Source organism: Arxiozyma heterogenica, assembly GCF_036370985.1.
Source record: "Arxiozyma heterogenica strain weizmannii chromosome Unknown scaffold_5, whole genome shotgun sequence".
NCBI lineage: Eukaryota > Fungi > Ascomycota > Saccharomycetes > Saccharomycetales > Saccharomycetaceae > Arxiozyma > Arxiozyma heterogenica.
The window spans coordinates 763,336-784,731 of NW_027042658.1; the positions used below are offsets into that span (position 1 = coordinate 763,336).

The 21,396-nt window shown below is 28.6% G+C and overlaps 7 protein-coding genes and 1 non-coding gene across 8 annotated transcripts; 4 read left to right on the forward strand and 4 right to left on the reverse strand.

Moving 5' to 3' along the window:
* Positions 1–373: 373 nt before the first annotated feature.
* On the forward strand, positions 374–3,586 carry MTR4 (ATP-dependent RNA helicase MTR4; the record flags this gene model as incomplete). The annotated part of the gene is made up of 1 exon (XM_064860664.1): positions 374–3,586. One exon carries the CDS (start codon positions 374–376, stop codon positions 3,584–3,586), a length of 3,213 nt encoding a protein of 1,070 aa, XP_064717681.1.
* Positions 3,587–4,337: 751 nt separating this feature from the next.
* On the forward strand, positions 4,338–5,774 carry CHM7 (phosphatidic acid-binding protein CHM7; the record flags this gene model as incomplete). Its single annotated transcript, XM_064860665.1, has 1 exon — positions 4,338–5,774. The coding sequence occupies one exon, from the start codon at positions 4,338–4,340 to the stop codon at positions 5,772–5,774; it is 1,437 nt and encodes a 478-aa protein (XP_064717682.1).
* Positions 5,775–5,865: 91 nt separating this feature from the next.
* UBX6 (Ubx6p) lies at positions 5,866–7,263 on the reverse strand (the record flags this gene model as incomplete). Its single annotated transcript, XM_064860666.1, has 1 exon — positions 5,866–7,263. The coding sequence occupies one exon, from the start codon at positions 7,261–7,263 to the stop codon at positions 5,866–5,868; it is 1,398 nt and encodes a 465-aa protein (XP_064717683.1).
* A 1,360-nt stretch (positions 7,264–8,623) lies between these two features.
* On the reverse strand, positions 8,624–11,236 carry RTT101 (cullin RTT101; the record flags this gene model as incomplete). Its single annotated transcript, XM_064860667.1, has 1 exon — positions 8,624–11,236. One exon carries the CDS (start codon positions 11,234–11,236, stop codon positions 8,624–8,626), a length of 2,613 nt encoding a protein of 870 aa, XP_064717684.1.
* A 576-nt stretch (positions 11,237–11,812) lies between these two features.
* Positions 11,813–12,643, reverse strand: POP4 (RNase P/RNase MRP complex subunit; the record flags this gene model as incomplete). The annotated part of the gene is made up of 1 exon (XM_064860668.1): positions 11,813–12,643. The coding sequence occupies one exon, from the start codon at positions 12,641–12,643 to the stop codon at positions 11,813–11,815; it is 831 nt and encodes a 276-aa protein (XP_064717685.1).
* Positions 12,644–13,200: 557 nt separating this feature from the next.
* Positions 13,201–14,433, forward strand: AIM22 (putative lipoate--protein ligase; the record flags this gene model as incomplete). Its single annotated transcript, XM_064860669.1, has 1 exon — positions 13,201–14,433. One exon carries the CDS (start codon positions 13,201–13,203, stop codon positions 14,431–14,433), a length of 1,233 nt encoding a protein of 410 aa, XP_064717686.1.
* A 1,523-nt stretch (positions 14,434–15,956) lies between these two features.
* On the reverse strand, positions 15,957–16,040 carry PWA37_004169. Its single transcript has one exon. It is a non-coding gene; the product is annotated as a tRNA-Ser (tRNA).
* Positions 16,041–19,454: 3,414 nt separating this feature from the next.
* PWA37_004170 (WD40 repeat domain-containing protein) lies at positions 19,455–21,188 on the forward strand (the record flags this gene model as incomplete). The annotated part of the gene is made up of 1 exon (XM_064860670.1): positions 19,455–21,188. The coding sequence occupies one exon, from the start codon at positions 19,455–19,457 to the stop codon at positions 21,186–21,188; it is 1,734 nt and encodes a 577-aa protein (XP_064717687.1).
* Positions 21,189–21,396: the final 208 nt, after the last annotated feature.

Below are 21,396 nucleotides of genomic sequence, written 5' to 3' on the forward strand. Positions count from 1 at the left end.
CTATATTTTATATACATGTAATAAGAGCATTCCTCTGAACAGACACAGTTAAACGTATGACGTGAACTTTTTTTACATCTGCATTCCTATATTGACTTCTATGACATACTTTTTTCTTTTTTCGATGAGTTTCAATTTCTTTTCCTTTTTGTTTTTGTAAAAAAGAAAAAATACTTTTACAGAATGGGCATTGCGATGAGAGTGAAAAAGTTTTAAATAAAGAATAAAAAGAATAGGAAATTATAGATGAGTCAATGTTACATTTATAAATCGTTCAAGGATCTAGTTCGATATTTTTACATGTTAACAGTCGAATAGAAAAAGTATTATTCAATCAGTAGACTAGGATATATCTAAAATAGTTAATTTGATCATGGATGACAACTTGTTTGATGTCTTTGAAGAGAACCCAACAATTTCTCCAGAAGAATTGGAAGACGTTGAAGTTCCAGTAGAAGAAGAGTTAGATAAAGACACTACATCCATAGATGAAAATAACAAGAAACGTTTGCACACCGATGACGAAAAAACTACTCAAGAAAATAAGAAGGTTAAGCCAAGTAAGACAACTGATGTGAAATCTAAGGAAGTTGTAGTTCCTAGAGTAGCAGATTCTTTCGAACAAGAGGCTTCTAGAGAAGTAGAAGCTGCTGGAACTTTAACAGGGCCATCCAGCATACCATCTGAGGAAGATGGTAAAATGAAATTATCTCATCAAGTCCGTCATCAAGTCGCATTACCACCCAATTATGATTATAAGCCTATAGGTGAACATAAAAGAGTTAATGAGGCTAGAACTTACCCATTTACTTTAGATCCATTTCAAGATACAGCTATTTCTTGTATTGATAGAGGTGAATCAGTTTTAGTATCTGCTCATACATCTGCTGGTAAGACTGTTGTTGCAGAATATGCTATTGCACAATCTCTAAGAGATAAGCAAAGAGTAATCTATACCTCTCCAATTAAAGCATTATCCAATCAAAAATATAGAGAATTATTAGCTGAGTTCGGTGATGTTGGTTTGATGACAGGTGATATTACGATTAATCCCGATGCAGGTTGTCTAGTGATGACAACAGAAATTTTAAGAAGTATGTTGTATAGAGGTAGTGAAGTTATGAGAGAAGTTGCATGGGTAATTTTCGATGAAGTCCATTATATGAGAGATAAAGAACGTGGTGTTGTTTGGGAAGAAACTATTATTCTATTACCAGATAAAGTACGTTATGTATTCTTATCAGCTACTATTCCAAATGCTATGGAATTTGCAGAATGGATTTGTAAGATTCATGCTCAACCATGCCACATTGTTTATACTAACTTCCGTCCTACACCTTTACAACATTATTTATTCCCAAGTCATGGTGATGGTATCTATTTGGTTGTTGATGAAAAAAGTACTTTTAGAGAAGAAAATTTCCAAAAAGCGATGGCATCAATTAGTAATCAAATCGGTGATGATCCAAACTCCACAAATTCTAGAGGTAAAAAGGGCCAAACTTTTAAAGGCGGTGCTGCTAAGGGTGATTCCAAAGGTGATATTTACAAAATTGTAAAAATGATCTGGAAAAAGAAGTATAATCCTGTTATTATCTTCTCATTCAGTAAACGTGACTGTGAAGAATTGGCTTTAAAGATGTCAAAATTGGATTTTAATTCTGAGGAGGAAAAGGATGCGTTAACTAAAATTTTTAATAATGCCATTGCATTACTACCTGATACTGATAGAGAATTACCTCAAATAAAACACATTTTACCATTATTGAGAAGAGGTATTGGTATTCACCACTCCGGTTTATTACCTATCCTAAAAGAAGTGATTGAAATTTTGTTCCAAGAAGGTTTCTTAAAAGTCTTATTTGCCACTGAAACTTTTTCTATTGGGTTAAATATGCCTGCTAAGACTGTCGTTTTCACATCAGTAAGAAAATGGGATGGTCAACAATTTCGTTGGGTTTCTGGTGGTGAATATATTCAAATGTCTGGTCGTGCAGGTCGTCGTGGGTTAGATGATCGTGGTATTGTCATTATGATGATAGATGAAAAGATGGAACCTCAAGTTGCCAAAGGTATGGTAAAAGGTCAAGCAGATCGTTTGGATTCAGCATTTCATTTAGGTTATAACATGATTTTGAATTTGATGAGAGTTGAAGGTATATCGCCTGAATTTATGTTAGAAAATTCCTTTTATCAATTCCAAAATGTGATTTCCGTACCTGTTATGGAAAAAAAATTGATTGAATTAGGCAATGAAGCTGCCTCAATTCATATTGAAGATGAAGAGAACGTGAAAGATTATTATGAATTAAGACAAAGATTGGATAGTTACAATGAAGATGTTCGTCATATCATCACACATCCAGCTAATTTATTGAGTTTCTTGCAGCCAGGTAGATTGATTGAAGTTATTATTGATGGTAAAGAAAATTATGGATGGGGTGCTGTTGTTGATTTTGTTAAAAGAGTTAATAAACGTAACCTATTGGTTGAATACACAGATCATGAATCATATATCGTTAATGTTGTGGTTAATTCTATGTATATCGATGCACCAATCAATTTATTAAAACCATTTAATCCAGTGTTCCCAGAGGGCATTCGTGCTGCAAAAGACGGTGAAAAATCGATGTCTGTCATTATACCAATTACATTAGAGTCAATTCGTAGCGTTGGTAACTTAAGATTATTTATGCCTAAAGATATTAGGGCTTCAGGTCAGGCTGCTGTAGTTGGTAAATCATTAAATGAAGTCAAACGTAGATTCCCGGATGGTATTCCATTAATTGACCCTGTTAAAAATATGAAAATTGATGATGACGATTTCCAAAAGTTGTTAAGAAAGATTAAGGTGTTAGAAGATAAATTATTTTCAAATCCATTACATGATTCAGTTAAATTAGGTGAATTATATAATAACTATAGTAGAAAGCATGCTATTGAAAACGATATGAAGCAATTAAGACATAAAATTAGTGAATCCCAATCAGTTATACAATTGGATGACTTACGTCGTAGAAAGAGAGTTTTGCGTCGTCTTGGGTTCTGTACACCAAATGATATTATTGAATTAAAAGGTAGAGTAGCCTGTGAGATTTCAAGTGGTGACGAACTGTTATTAACTGAATTAATCTTTAATGGTAATTTCAGTGAATTGAAGCCAGAACAAGCTGCTGCTTTACTATCGTGTTTTGCATTCCAAGAACGTTGTAAAGAATCACCAAGATTGAAACCTGAATTATCTGAACCTTTGAAGAATTTAAGAGAACTTGCTTCTAAGATAGCTAAACTAATGAAGGATTCTAAAATTGAAATAGTGGAGAAGGATTATGTTGAAAGTTTCAGACATGAATTGATGGAAGTGGTATATGAATGGTGTAGGGGTGCTACATTTACACAGATATGTAAAATGACTGATGTTTATGAAGGTTCTTTAATTAGAATGTTTAAGAGATTAGAGGAATTGGTCAAGGAATTGATAGAAGTGGCTAATACTATAGGTAATTCAGCATTGAAAGAAAAAATGGAAACTATTTTGAAATTAATTCATAGAGATATTGTATCTGCTGGTTCATTGTATTTATAGATAGTTATACTGTAGTTTGATCGTGACTAAGAAGAGGAACAAGACCAATAAAGAATTTCATGATACCATAGAGTGATAAAGCAAATTTAGTATAGCCCTATTTTTTTTTGTTGTAGGTGTAGTACGGGTCTGTTAGTTATATTTATATGTATTATATAGATTTAAGATATTTTTTTTCTAATTATATATATAATAATTTGTTGTATAGTAATAATATCATTTTAAATAAGTATAGAAGCAAATTATTAATTATAGCATTTATAAATAGTTGATTTCTATCACTTTTTTATTGATTAATCAATTTATGCTAAGAAATGGACATTTATGTTTTTAGATTATTTTCTTCTACTAAGAGGATTGTAAATTACTTAGGATAAGTATTTTTTTTATGTCGATAAGAGTTTCAGTTGTAGACGTAACTAGAAAGGTAAATAGAGAATATTGTTTCTCGAACTAAAAAAAAATCAATGGTAAGTTTCATTTCGAGTGATATATATAAGAATCTATAAATTTTGTTGTTTGGATTCACTGATTTACCTATTCTTTAGTCTATGTCATTATCACATTGGTGTTATTATTTTGTGAGTATAAATATTTAGTATGTCTGGACTATTCCAAAAACTGATATACGCTGCGTGAAGAATAGATTTAGAGTCAAATTTGCTTGTTTCAACACCGAAAAGTAACAATTGTGGTTATTAGGATCATATAATATCTCTCTTTTCATATTATTATCACTTTGTCAGAAAATATGTTAGACAACACTGCGGATGGCACTTTGTCAATTGATTTACCTAAGAGTAGATTAGAGTCTTTGTATAAGGATTTTAGATATTTAAAAGAATTGAATATTGATGGATATAATGCAAACATTGATACATGGAAAGAGTTTTTAATTAAGAAATACTTTGTGAATAAAAATATAATTGTGTTCCAATCTGGGTCGCGATTTTTAAACACTTTAATATTACCACAATATGGTTATCCCAAGTCTATTGATGTCGTATTAGATAGTTTGATTTTAGATGGTTATATGGTCCCTTTAGATGATTTTATCAACGGCGATGCAGATATTTTATTGAATATAAATACTAATAATGATAATGGTAACAAAGTAAAATTCTGGGATTATATTCAGTGGTTTAGTTCTATATTATCTTTCGATTATAATAATAATTCTAATAATTTTAGTTTTAATAATAAATCAATTACTAGGATTGAGAAGAATTATGGAAGTACAAGTTCATGTTATCTAAAAGAATGCCAGTATGTTCTGAGAAATCAACTTCAAAAGAAATATAATACAATTTATGATATTTTGAAAAGGAATATTTTAAATGATCCGTTAACGATAACTAATATTGTGTTTAGTGAAGATGAATTTTTAATGAAAAGTGGGATAAGAAACTCAATTTCATATCAAGATAAGAATGATATTAAAGTCTTGCTGATTTATATGGATCGATACAAAAATATAATTAGGTGCAAGGATTCAATAATTAAAGTAATTGATTCATCAATAAGTGGAACTCTCATAACGAACGATATAGATAAAACAATTACAGATAATGATAAAAATATTGTACATGTGAAAGTTGGGATATCGAATTTAAAACAACAAATTAAGAAGTTAAGATTGGAATTAAAAGATTTGAAGGATAAAGAAAAGGCTAATGAGCAGGATGGTGTAATTTTATCTTCAAGGTACAAACTAAGGGTTCAGAGAAGCAAACAGTTATTGATTAAATACTTAACACAATTACTTGATGGATTGGCCAAGCTACAGATCATACGACAACAGTTAGATATTTGTGGTACAAACAAAATGCTCGTGGAAATATTGGTTAGTTCTAATGAAGTTCTTAAAAGTATTAATAGTTATATTGGATCGGCAGAAAAAGTTGAAGAGTTGTTGGAAACAATTAATGAAGAGAGTGACAAAAGTGAAAAGATTAATGATTTGTTGACTAGAAAAGAAGAAGATAAGAATATCGAAGCGGATATTGAAGAGGAGCTGGATAAATTAGAAATGGCTGAAAATAAAAATATTATAGATTTGCAAGAAGAAAATAAAATGGAGAGTTTGGTGAATAAGTTAAATGAGCTAAATGTGAAAGAAACTATCAATAAAGATACGGAGTCTAGTCCAAAGAAAAAAGAAGCTATCTTACAAATACAGGAAACATAAGTCACTGAAGTATTAAAAAATCTTAGATAACGAAAAATATTACATAGTATGAATATATATTTATATGATAAAACTTTATTATTAATTATTTTTAATCATCCTTTCTTTTCTCTAATTTAATATTATTTCCGTTATAAGTTTCTTTCTCTTTATCACTATCATCATCTGAATTATTGTCATTAGTGTCTGTATTAAAGAAATGAAACACATTGGGAGTCAATGATCTTGATATATTGTTATTATTGTTGGTAGTGTTAGAATTATTATTGTTACTATAACGATTACCGAAAATTGACGTGTCAAATCTTGTTGTTATTATTGAATTATCATTTAAACTGAGATCACTGTTGTTCATACTTCTCATGTCTAATGGATTTAATTGATTATCATTTAAGTTTTTATTATTGCCATCAGTGTTGTTACTATATCCACCCCAAAAGGCAGAAAATGTATTGTAAACTCTGCCAAACAAGCCAGGATTCTCAATATCAGAGGTATTTAATTTATTTGTGGAAGTTTCTAAAGGTTTTAAGATTAACAAAGATCTCGGAGTCAATTCCAAAGATTCTAAGGATTCCAATTCATCTGATTCTTGAAAAGTATATCTAGGCATAGATCTATGGAATGCATATGGAACATGAGAATCGGTTCTATTCAAATCAACCCATTTTCTAACATCATTTAAAGTATCCTTATGATCAAAAGTATGTCTTATGGACTTTCCATTTGTCAATTTTATTTGTAAAATACAATTGACAGAATGTAAAAGTTCCTCATTTTTAATGTTGTCATGAACACTTAAATCATTATTGTCATTAACAGTAGTAGTAGCAACATTGTCAATTCTTAAATGTAATTCATGTTCTCTTGCCTTTCTCTCTTTCCTATCTGCTTTAACTAACCTTAGAATTCGATCTCTTTCTTCTCTATCTAATCGCCTTTCTTTTTCGATTTTTTCTCTATATAATTGTTGTGTAGTTTCTTCTACTTGCTGCCTAAAAGTTTTCTTATTTCCTTTAGATGGTTTGATATTATTGTTGGTATTGGAAGAATCAGAGGAGGTGGGCAAAGATGAAGAGGAGGGAGAATCCCTTTGATCAATACTCGAAGTATTCATTCTTGGCGTACATGAATGTAAACAATCGAATAATTGATTCCAATAGTTTTTAATCGTATCATCAGTTACATTTGGATCATCCATAAGTAATAATTTAATCTGACCCTTATAAATCAAATAAAGTGATGGTATAACTACACCGGGAAAGATTTGTTCAAAATATTGCAATTCTTGTGAGCCATTAAATATCCTTAGCCATATAGCCATAGATTTTAGTTTAGCAATATTGTCTAATTGGAACCATTTTTTTAACCATTTGTCGCTGTCATTAGATTGGTTTGAATCTGTAATATACACTACTAAACAAAGATCATTGGTGGTTGATTGAGTGACTGCATCTTGAATAGATTCAATAAATAAGTTTGATAACATTATGTTTGTTTGTTGTTTAGAAGATAAGGATTTTATAGGTATAAAAAATTATTAACCTGAAAGATTTGAAACGAAGGTTTTCAATATAATGTTTTGACTAAACTTATTTCAACCAAGTGGATTTTTAATATTATTATTCGGTAACTTTAATATCTTCTTCTCGTTCTTTTTTGTTAAGAAGATTGATAATTGGAGAATCAACAATGTAAGGGCAAAGGGGTCAGAATTGAGTGACGTTACCTACCGATATGTCTTTAAATTTGTTTATTTTGAATTTTGGTTTACCAAAATATTTCCACATGGTGAGGGGGAAAGAGATGAAAATAGGTCTTTTATTTAATTTTTCCCTTTTTTGTTTATTTTTAAGGGGTGCACTAGGGTTTAATGTAAATGTTGAAGATTTTTACAAGAATTAATTAAAAGTAACAGTAGGGTTTACTTATTTCCTTTCTTCTTTTTCTATTTTAAGAGAGAGAAAAAAAAAAGGAAGAAAGCACAAAGAATAGAATCTGTTGAAGAAGTCCATATGACAAAGAATAAATGATACACTATAAGATTTAGCTAACAGGATTTGATAGACGAGATAAATATATAAACGATAAGAGTGTTAATAGCATCACTATTCCTATGAATCAGGATAAAAGCAATTATAAGCTTTTAATTTATGTGTGAGTTTCAGATAGGAGCGAAAGACTAAATTCGATGGTGTTGTGTCTTCATTTAAACAATCAGTTGAACTATGCACTGTTGTAGATTTCTCATCATCTCAGCACACATAACTATGCTATTCAGGAAATAAAATTGTCAAATACACAATAACAAAAGAGATAGTAAAATGATTAATATAAATAAATAGACAAACAAAAAAGAACTAAGATTTTTTTTCTTGTACTATGCTATTCCCTTTATCGAGGTGTTATATATTAATTCATTCAGTGATATGCTAAACTCAGGTGCGTCCCAGTAAAATGAGAGCAGCGAAAGCAAAACACAGCAGGGAAAAGTAGCTGCGGTAGTTTGGGGAGATGCTTCTCTAGGAGTGTCGTATATTTTTACTGTTTTTGTCTATTGCTTTATATATGGTAAATTTTCTTGTTTCATTTGAAGTGAATATATGGAAGATTTATTTTTTAAAAAAAATTTTTTTTTTGTTTCACCGATTTTAAAAAAACAAATCTTTTGTATTTTCTTTAGTTATTTTTGTTTAGGGTTTTAAATCTGCAATGTTCATTTCATTAATTATGAGAAAAGGTGTAAGAGAAAAAACCGATGATTAGTAATAGGCTCCATTTACGGTTACTAATGGGTTATCCTGCAGTTGGACAACGGTTATATTTGCATATCTGTATTTACGATGGTGTTACATATCAAATAAAAATTTACCATTGCTTGTTCTTGTAATATATCTTTCGTGAACTGCTGATCTAAGAGCATCCTGGAACTCTCCAACACTTGTCCCTTGAAGAAGTTGTGGCAGACATTCATGCATCAGATCTTCTTCAGAAATCCCTTCGACGTTGTGGATGTGACTTTTAACAGTCCTTACAATGCACGCCTTGATCACCTCTCTTCTCCACACAGAACTTGGTCCTTCGTGGTGTCCTGAAGTTAAGTCTTCAAATTCCCTCTCTATATTTTCCTGACGTGTCTCATCCTCCTGGCCACTGAAACTGCTTTCTGCGCAATTTTCCTTAGCATTATTCGACTTCCTTGATGGCTTCTTTGTTTTTTTTCCCATTACCACTCTTAATACATCTTTCTTGATTTTCCTCTCCTCTACCTTGAACATCTCGTTCACTGAAAACGTTTTATCCTTGTTCATCTTTATCAGGCCAATGTTTAAAAATGAATTCAAAATTGCCTTCATATTATTCCCATCTATTTGTAACCTTTCTACTAACTGTTTAAATGACACTTGGTCTACCTTGTTGAACTCATTGAGTACACATGTTTGGTACAGAGTCAATTCTAAGATTAGTGGCTCCCCATTTTTTCTCAAAAATGGTGTTTCCACACTGCAATACTGTAGCCCATACAGAGGATGCATCACTTTATGTTCTCCGTTCATTAGTATAACGTCTTTATAATTTTTTTCAAATTTCCTCCACATCTCTCGTATCTTGGTTGGTAGTCTTACATTATTCAAACTGCTTTCATCATTTATACGTTGGTATATTTCTGGTATATCTGACTGTGGAAGGATCAAAGGATAAAACTCTACGAGCTCATTATATCTGTCTTTAGTTGCACCAACTTTTGTAATATTTTCTTCAAAATTTCTCCACATTGAAACCAAATTGTGTACTTTATCGCAGTATATATTATTGAAAACAGTAATGATATGTCTAATAAATTGCACTGTACTATCTAAATCTAAATTGGCACTATCTACTAATGTATTATAATTCATCAGAACATACCTGAATAAATGTTCAGAATATAAAGATGTTACAATAGATGGAATTGATAATCTTTTTAAAAGTAATCCAAAATTTGAAAAGAAAAATTCAAGATTAATATTGCCTTCTACTGATAATTTTTCCATAGTTTGAACATAAATTAGAATTGCCTGAATTAAATTCATTTCATTTTCAAACAATTTGATATATGCTCTTCTGATATATTCAGGACCGTGATCTGAATAGCATACACATTGCTCTGAACAGGTGCAACCTTTATCTTCTACAGGTTTAATACGTGAAAAAAACTTTATTTGAAAAAACAAAGTTTCAAACACTTTTATCAATGATAATTTATCAGATGCATCATATAATTTGGAGATTTCATTATAAATAATGTCACTGCAAATTTGATCAAGCTCATCAGTTTTTCCTCTTGACAGGTAAACAAACCTAAACGTACCCATATAACCGTTTTGATCTTTTGCATAGTCATCATTTTTCTCAAAGTCAAAGTTATCTCTAAAAAAATAATAATACCTTGAAATTATGTCTTTATTCATCATAGTTGTCTCTACTAGTATATTTTTGATAGGTTCCATCCAAGTTGGGCTAAACATCGAGACGAGAGTTACTTTATTAGCTAAATCCAGAGAAAAGAACTGGATAAAAGTTTGGATTTCTTTATTATGATGTTCATCATCATAAATTTTACCATTTTGAAAAAGAAATTTGTGTTTGGAAATGGTATCTTGTTTGTATTGCTTAAATACATATTCTTGCAGAGGTTTATCATCGATAGTTTCTTTAAATAAATATGCAAATCTGAAGGGAGTATCAACATTAAAATAGCTATTATCAAGAGCTTTTGCATTTAGAAGACCTTGAATAGAATATTGTAAAAAATCTTTATAAGAAATACTCGTTTCATTGAGTTTATTTTTTAATGCATCATGGAATTTTCTATTAAAATAATTATGAAGCGTGTCACTGTTTGAAACATATTTTTGAGAGACATTTGGATAATTAAGATAAACATAGTTTATAATAGGAAATAAAACGCTTGAAACAGCCCAGAAATGCATATATGCGCTTGTCCAGATATTGAAAAATTCTATGACATCTGTATTATAATGAAATGTGAGTATTGGAATTTCAATTTCAATAAGTTTGCTTATTATATAATCTGTAATTTCATTGTAATAATCCCAAAAAAAATGAATTAATGTGCTATAACTTATTAATTTTTGTTTATTAGAATTACTAAAAGACGTTTTATTAGCATCGGAATGATCTGTATCAGGAGAACTTTCATCAAAAGAAGAAAAAAATTTGGTATTAGATACATTGATATAAATTTTTTGCCGAAATAGACTATTACAACCAGAATAAAATATGTTATAATCTATACTGTTCTTAAAATTGTATAATGTTTTGCCAATATCCTTTTTGAAGTCTCTAACAAAAATAGCCAGTATCTCATCAACTAATTTGTTTATTCTATCAAAAAATTGCACCTTGTCACGGGTAACAATGTCCTTAATTGAATTGAAGTGATCTTTGTTAAGTGGCATTGACCAAGTGGGTTGAGATGGAAGCTTTGTACTTCTGCCGTTAATATTTTTGCTTAGCTTTTTTCCCTGTTTTACAATAGGATGAAATAGTGGTATAACTGTACAAAAACCAGCAGCGGTCAAAAAAAACTTGGGAGTTTTAACCTATTGATAATTGAATTAATTACATTCTCATATTCTTCGTATATGTGTGTATCTACATATCCATTTACATACCTATTCGTGCTATCTGTAATGATTAGTTTAGTTTATTTTATTTTATTTTATTTTATTTTTCTGCCTTTCAATTGCAGATATACAAAAGTCTTGATTAATAGAGATATTTATTGGTAGTGCCAAATATGTCAGAGCCTCCATTCTTACAAGAACAGAAAGTCTAGGCAGCTCATATATGCAATGGTCCAGATAACTATAATCGACCATATATGAGGTATTGGTTATTTCACTACATAAATCTACTTTTATAATTATAATTCGTTTTTTTTGGTATATTATCTTGCTTTTTTTTTTAGTTGTAGAAATGAACTTTTAATGACGAATTTATTATATACTGTAAAAATCGTGTCAGTTACAAAATCATTTTTGCAGATAATATAACAGGTCATCGCACCTTCTACTTTTAAATTTTCTTGCAGCACGGTCACTGCTTCTGTATTTGAATCTATCACCCAGAATTGTATATTGTAATGCATCAGTATCATTCACTGGGACCTCGAAATTAAAGACTGTACCCTTTTTGGGTATGACTTTAATTTCATCTATTAATTTACCCTTTGTTACCATAATGAAGGATTTTTGACTATCCCATATCACGATACCCTCTTTACCAATAATATCCTTATTAATACTTTTAACTACTCGTAAAAGCGATCCATTATATTCAGCCATGGATAATTTCATCAAAGCAATGGTTTCATTGATTTTTACTTTCTTACAATCGTCTATATCCTTTCCTAATCCAAGAACCTCTCTTATATAACCTATCCATAGTTTCTCATACATTGGTAAATAATTTTCATAACGTGGTAACTCTTCTAAGATTTCTGGTTGTTTGTCCTGTAAATATTTATATAGAACATCTTTATTATTGATTTTTTGTTTGTATGCAATATGTTTGACTTTCTTGGATAAACTTCTACATTTTTGAATGTATTTTTTCATGGCAATTTTAGAATTCTTATTAATGTCACGATAAGTTGGATGTTTGATTTTACTATCTATTGAAACAAGATTATCTGTACTCAATGAAAATTTACTTTTGCTTTGTTTTAGTCTTTGAGAAACTCCGCCATCAGTAGGTATCACAAGTAATGTGTCTCTCAGTCTATTTTCATCAATTGGTTTATTTGGGTTATTAAAATTCTTTGTGAAAAGACATTGTTTGATGAATTCTTGTGATTTGTCCATGTTTATTCTATATATAAAAATTGTTGGGTAAATGGAAGGGAAGTATTTTATTTGTGTAGTTGAGGTTGTTGTTGTTGAATTTCTAGTTGGTTGAACAATAATAATGAAAATGTCATAAATGTGTTCTAGAGATTAGCATATCACTCAGATCATATGTATGTATTGGTGCAAGATTCAAATTGCTTCTTCTATTTAAGCTTCTTTAGTTTGAAGTTAAAGTAAATTTTACTCATCGAGAGAATCAGTAATAATTGTTTTTTCTTGTTTTTACTCTACTTAGTCGTTTCGTGTAAAAAAAAATAATAATCATATCAAAGTTATTGATACAAAAGAATACAGAGATTTAAGAGAGATGCTAAAGAGAAATTTACGCAGGAAAATATTTTTATATTAGTAGTTATGCAACAGATTTATATGTGTCCACAGACTAATATACTCATTTAATTAAAATAAAAGGGACTTAGTAGATATATAACATATTTACTCCACTAAAATGGTTTGTTTGTTCTAAAATTTATTAAAAGAAGGGAGAAGTAAACGATATAATAACTATAAAAATGTCAATTAGAAATGTTGTAAGATATTCAAGATTTAGGTCTGCAAATGCACTGTATACCATGATTAACCATTCTAAATTTAATAAGAAAAATTTTCATAGTAACCTTACTAATGCACCTTTCGATTTAGAAGACGCAGATGATAAATATAAAGAATTGAATAACATGTATGCGAATATGTTTACGAGAAATCCAAATGATGAGAAATCTGTTTTAAAGGATAATGAAGAGATATATAAGTCTGAATTGGATGAATTGAATGAAGAATTTGATAATTTAACTACTTTTTCCGTCTTGGATAATAAATTATTCGAACAGATTATCTCAAATCCAGGGAGGTTTGTAATTCAAAGTTTATCCAGTAATCCGTATTATAATCTTGCACTAGAAGATTATATCTTTAGACATACTCCATTTGATGCAATGAAACCGTTTTACTCAGAGAGATTACTCTTTTATATTAATCGTAAATGTGCAGTTATTGGTAGGAATCAGGTTATATGGAGAGAGTTATATGTGAAAGAATTAGAGAGAAGAGGATATGAAATATTAAGAAGATTTTCAGGCGGTGGCTCAGTGATTCATGATCTCGGGAATGTTAATTTTTCATTCCTTACAAGTCGGTCTAATTTTGATACATCTTTTTTTACTAATCTTATTGTAGAATGGTTAAACTTTAATTATCAGTGTAATGGTGACTACAAATTAACCAAAAGAGGAGATATCTTATATAAAGGTAAAAAGTGTAGTGGAAGTGCATTTAAAATATCAAAAGGTAAAGCATATCATCATGGCACTATGCTTGTAGATTCTCAAATTAATGCTTTTTCTGGTCTATTGAAACCAAAGGAGTTACCTGGAATCAAATGGGATAGTCCTAGTGTTGAAAGTGTACGATCAAGTATTTCTAATATTTCCATAAATGATGTCAATGAATTTATCAGAATATGTAAAGATGGTTTCTCAAAGTATTATGGTATAAAAGGAAGGAATTCAATACCAGTATATTACTGCAATGATTATGAAACAATTAATGAAGAAATTAAAAATACAATGAACAAATTGAAAAGCCATAAATGGAAGTATGATGCAGGACCTAAATTTAAAGTTCATTTATCAGAACCACTAAAGCATAAAACTATTGAAGTGGAACATGGCCGTATCGTATGTTGTACCGATAAAAATATCATTGGAATGAGTTTTGAACAATATGCTCGAAATTATTTAGAATAATGGGAGAAGTATGTTTATTTCATGTGAAAATTATTTAAATTTGTAAATAAAACTTGTATATATTTTTGCTAGGAAGTTATATATGTTTAATCGATGTGGTTTTTCAATGTATTTTCTCGATTTTTATTAATGTACTTTATTGTGACTTACAGTACTACTAAATAATAAAATACTTTTAGGTGTAAGAATAATAAAAAACAATTGGTTTTTCCTTTAACATTTGATTGTTTTTTAAGGACTGTCAATATGATATAAATCTACTAACTCTTTTTTGACAGAAACTTGTCATTAATGTCATTAGATATATTCTTAAACAAAAATTATGTATAATAATATTATATTATATCAATTATAATTTTAAAACACTAAATAAGCATAAAAAGATTTGAAAAGAATGCAAGAAATATTAAAATCACATGTCATAATATATCATAAATTATATTTTTTTGATAACTACAAAGTTTTCATGATAGTTGAGATAACCAGGACGTGATTGTGTAATATTGTTTAAGATTGGTTGAATGGAACATGAAGATAATACCAAGGTTATATAATCTATATTAGATGATTTAATTATAGAATTGTTAAAATATCTAAAAGTTAGCATTGATAAGTCATAGATTCAGACTACATATAGATAATTTCGATGGTGTTGATTATAAGCCTTTACATACCTTCGATTTGGGTTGTGTTAATTTGAACTGTAACAGTTCAGATTTTGATTATAAATCTAAATCTAAAGATTTTCAAATAAGATGGATAAAACCAGTTATAAAATTTAAGATCAGGCTAGTATAAAAGAGATAATATATTATTCAATACATTGTATCTTGTTTCTGGTCACTAATATTTATGTATTTTGGATTTAATAACTAGACTTATCTATCTTATTTTAGAATATTGTAATATATGAAATCTTGGTGTCACTAAAAACGATCTTGTGAACTCTCTAGTTGATAACGACGTCCTTGTTTATATAAGTATGTTTATTAGTATATCTATGTACGTTATTAGTTTACTCTTTGTGTAGAGTATAGTTTATGAATCATATATACACAAACAATCAAGAAATATCTGTTTTAGTTTTTGGGAAGAGAATATCTCTCGTAGTATCTATAATATCCCTGATATTACTGTTTAGGGTTTGTTTAAAAAAATGAGGGTTGACGATATTTTTTTAAACTTTCCTTTTTGCAAAATTTTACAAACATACATAAGAACAGGAGTAACCAACATAAGTACAAGAGAGCAACCAAGAGGAAGGAATGAAAGAACAAGGAACCAAGGATTAAATAAGTGTAGATATACAGTATATAAGTGTATACTATTAGGTTATCATAGAATGGGGATAGAGATATATAGATATATAGAAATATTGCATCTAGAGATATAGTAACAGTCTATATCCTATATCTATTTAAGTGAAGTATTATTGTGTTTTCAACAAGATTGACTGTTATCAGAGACACCTAACCTAAGGGCTATTATAAAAATTAGGTCTGCAATCAAAAAAGAAAAATAAACCGACAACTGCAGGATTCGAACCTGCGCGGGCAAAGCCCAAAAGATTTCTAATCTTACGCCTTAACCACTCGGCCAAGTTGCCAATCTTGTCCGATACTTGTTGTGGAATAGAATAATTATAACCATCAAGATTATATAAGATCCTGAATGAATCTAGAACTATTTATTGTCTTAATAAGCCATATATGTGCTACAACATTAGATGCTGCATAATAAAGAGATTGGATTACATAAGATTTTGAGTGAATTTAGAACTATCTATTGTTTAATAAGTCACACATTTATTACTAATGGCCATAACAGTTGTGCCATCTATCATTAGTGCACCTAACTACCATAACTAGTAAATTAGGGTACAGTTACTAATTCACTAAGGCACTTGAATTATTATAATTGTTGGAATTTGGAGCACTCAGTGCCCATGGTAATGGTAGGCATCATTAAGTTATAGATGCTTGTTGTATTGTGTACTAAATACATGTATATACTTATTATATGGCGCATACAGTATAAGTTCTTTTATTTACGTCAAGTTTTCTTTTAAAGTTTTTCATTTTTCTTCAAATCTCTGAAAAATATACTTAGCGAAAAAATAAAATGTCTTCCTGATATTATAGTACACCTGTACACCGCATAATATACAGAAAAACAAATTAAAAATAATTCTTATGGAAATGACAGTAATAAACTCTCATTTTCCAATAAAAATATATAAGCTTGATAAAAGCTGCTCAAGATATAAAGACCTTATTAATAATTGTAATACCGATTGTATCAATTATTGTATCGACTATTAATAGATTATCTGTTTGATATTGCAATAATTGAACACAGCAATTGCATAATGCTTAGTATTATTACTGAGATTAATGAACTCCTTCTTGCACTAGAACTAGAATGAAGAAATAATAAGAGCAAAATAGAATAACATTAATCTATACAAGTAAATTTCAAAGACAAGATTGTATGGTAATTAGATTTTGTTCTGATCTAATTATTATTTTCAAACAATATATAATATCTGTAAGTTAGCAAATCTGTACCTTCCATGTATTTACTTATTAAGTTATTTACCACTTTACTTTATTATATTGTTGTTGTTGTTACAATTCTGAAAAATAAGTTGAGAACTTAAGCTATTAAAAAGATAGATATTGCAATAATGAATAAGTATTAAAACATTATATATATGGAAAAAAATAGTATTGTTTATTCTTTTTAAATTCTATCATACATAAATATACAATTATAAACCAATCTCAAATGCAATTGTAGACGCTAAGATAATAATTCTTTATATAAGGAGTTGTCATTTAATACTTTTATTAATTGAAATCTACAATGATTGTAAATATGGACTTAAAATTTTCTATTTTAATTAAATTAAACACGGATTAATATATTTTTGCACTGAATATTTTATGTGCTTAACTGTTCTAGTATCATACTCTGTAAATGGATCTGTTGTTTTATTTACTTAAATATTTAATAAGAAATTTATATTAAACCCTAACTTCTAAAATTCAAACTAGAACAAATTATTGATAAACATCACAGAACTCTGGCTACCATTTCTCAAACCCTAATATGATCAGTAGTTCAAAGTATTGGAAGATATTTTGTCAATATGTAGTAAACAAAACGGTTTTTTTTTGTAAATAGTATGTTATTTCATTATATTGTATGTTAAATATAAATATTTATTAATTTTAGTTAGTTTTTTTAGAAAATTTATCCAATTGTTTAATATTTTATACGAAGAAAGAAATGTAGGGGAAACTTTGCATAGTTAATATATAATGATTATGACTCTAAGTAAAAATTATTATTTATCAAATTTCTTATTTAAATTAGAATATACATACAAACCAACGATATAATGGTTTATATAATAAACACTGCAAATTATGCTGTTGGTAAATATCTTAGAATAAATAGGTAGAATACTTAAATTTTACAAATATAAATCTCCTTGAAAATGTGGGGTATGTAGTGTTTGCTTATCAATAAATATAAATAAAACAAATTGATAAATTTTTGTCATCTTTACAAAGAAAACACCAGATATGAACATATATAATGCCAATAGTTTTTTTATCTCATGTTTCTATTCTTGTAAACTTTTTTTACATAACCACCTCCATATTGTACTTACAAAGGAAGACCGAAAAACTAGAATATACTTCTTTATACCATATCAATATATAATAATAATGGAAAATATATACTATATTTTAAATGAATACATTAGCAAATTCTCAACAAAGTAAAATCACAATATCAAATTTAAAAATATTTATAAGTAAGAAGTAAACTTTTTAACAAACAACACTTGGCAAGTTAGTAGCCCAATAGAAGAAAGAAAAGTAATATTGTAGATCTTGGAGAATTAGTATTTGTCAAACAAAAAAATTTTAAAGTTTATAAAACGAATAGCATTAGAAATTTTTTTCTAAAATTATTTTTAACAATATACTATATTATCACTAATAATTGAGATGCCTATGTATTTGTCAAATACAGAAACGCTTTGAAACTAGATTTTGAAATAATATGTCGAGTTATATTATTATGTATAAAAAATCTATAATAAAGAAAATTTTTCTTTATCTCCAAAATATTGTTATATTAACTTGTAGTTAAATGATTAATCAAAATTACATAAAAAAACAAAGATACAAAGGTTTTGTTAAATAAACAATGTCAAAAATAGGAATATTACCTTGTAAACTCAAACAAATAATCAAATAAACATATAAATAAGAAGATAAACTTATTTATAAATCTGACTATGTTTAAAAAACCGTCACTTGTAAGTATACAAATGAATTGTTTCCTTATTTTTACCAAAAATACTAAAAAGTACAAAAAGAATATAAAAAGATACTATATAAGCTGTTTTTACATTTTACTTTTCAAACAATATTCCAAAAGAAGTAAGCTTATAAGTTTTGCAAAAGAATAAAATTTCTAGTACTAATAACTCAAACATCAGAAGATTCTTATCTTTAATATTTTTTGCTAGAATAAATACAAAATCGTTTTATTGTTTTGACTTCAAAGTACTTAGTTACCTAATATGATGTTGGTTATTATTATTTTTTTACTTGTAAGATACATAGCTCTCTATCTTTTATAATTGTCATCTTTGCTATCTTTTCAAAAGTTGTTCAATATCTTTTTTTTGTCTTTTCCTATAATGTTTTCAAATTGATGCATTTTACATAAAGAAAAGAAAGAAAAAAAGAAAGAAAATAAGAAAATAGGAGAAGAATATAGAGTACAAGTAGATATATGTTAATGTTTAAAAAATTGATGATTATACAAGGAAGGGAAAGAGAAGTAGTATGATGTTATTAGGAGAGATTTGATGTGAGTATAAACAAGTAGACGTAGAATATATGAGATAATATCAAGAGGTTACTGATTGTGATTATATATATCTTTGCATTTATATTTATTATTTCACCTCAAGGTTCTTCTTTAGTGATTTTAGTATGGGAAAAGATTTACATTCATTACCAATAGTCAATTTTATTAATTTTAATCAAACAGGAACATGTATTTCAGTGGGGACATCAGCTGGATTTGACATATTTAATTGTAAGCCATTTGGTAAATTCTATACTGAGAAAAAAATTAAAGAGGGAGGCTATAGTATTGTAGAGATGCTTTTTTCAACCTCGTTAGTAGCATTAGTTGGTTGTGGCGATTCTCCAGACTTATCACCAAGAAAATTAAAGTTAGTTAATACTAAAAAATGTACTATAATTTGTGAAGTTACATTTCCAACATCTATTTTATCAGTGAAAATGAATAAATCAAGATTGGTTGTAATGTTGAAGGAACAAATGTATATTTATGATATTAAAACAATGAAGCTACTGCATGTTATTGAAAATTTCTCTAATCCATATGGGTTAGTATCCATATCGTATTCGTTAGAAAATAATTATTTATTATATCCAGCGCCATCACAGATCATAAATTCGGAAGTAACTAATTTTGCAACTACTAATAATATAACAATACCTCTATCTAGACAAAAAAATGGTGATCTATTAAATTTTTATCACAAGGAAGTTTTATATAACAAAACTATACATCAGGTTAATGATATTAATATAAATGAAGATAGTAAAAGTAATACTAAGGATACTAATAATGAACTATTGTTAAATGAAAATAAAGGAAATAAAGATTCAAATGCAGCAGATGTATTATATTCTACTGTACATGGTGGAATAACAACTGTTAGAAGTAATACGGTTGAAAACAATGCGAAGACTGGTGATATCATTATATTTAATTTAGATAAACTACAACCAGTTCTTGTAATTGAAGCACATAAAAATAATATTGCAGCATTAACATTAAGCCCTGATGGTACTTTATTAGCTACTGCATCTGAAAAGGGTACTATAATACGGGTTTTTAGTGTAGGAAGTGGGATTAAATTATATCAATTTAGAAGAGGTACGTATCAAACAAAAATCTTCTCTATGTCATTTAGTTCTGATAATAAATTTTTAGTAGTATCTTGTTCAAGTAAGACAGTTCATATATTTATGTTAGGTGAATTAACCAATGGTAATGAAAGTGTTCACGGTACTCCCATAACTAGTCATAATTTTAATAGCAATAGTGATATAGATTTTGAAGAAGTAATAAATCCAGATGACATGGATACGTTTTCAGGATCTGATATGACGAATAACGAATCATGTAACAAAGAGCCATTTGTAGATATAACAAGAAAAACTGTTGGGAGAATGATTAGAAATTCATCACAAAACCTAACTAGAAAAGCAGCAAAAACTTTGGGACAGTTGTTGCCAATTAAAATGAATACGATCTTAGAACCTTCAAGACATTTTGCTAGTCTGAAACTACCTTTGGAAAGTGATTTAAACATTAGAAGTGTTGCCAGTATTGGAGAAATAATCGAAATAAACTCACATGAATATCCAGGATTGTTTGTTTCAGAGAACAAGGATATTGATAAAGCCGTTTCGATGAAAAACTCTACTAATGAGGGCCCCGTTGCCCGAGAAACAATAACAACTTTGACTTCAGAAGGAGTAGCACCAGAAAATAATTTGAAATATACCTTGAAACTGTTACCAATCAATGTGGTTACACAAGAAGGATATCTCTATCAATACGTCTTGGATCCAGAAAGAGGTGGTGATTGTCTGCTACTGAATCAATATTTTTTAGTTGTTGATTAGTATTTTTTGAGTTTGTTTATATTCATTATTTAAATAAATGGTGAAAATTTACCCGGTTGAGAAGTACAAGTAGTTTTAGCTATTTATTTTGACAGATTCATATTTAAAATAATATTAGTTCTACAGTTGTAACAATAAAAATATAAATTAATGAGTGACACAGCATTCCTTATAACAAAAAAGGGGGGAAAACATTATATATATAATA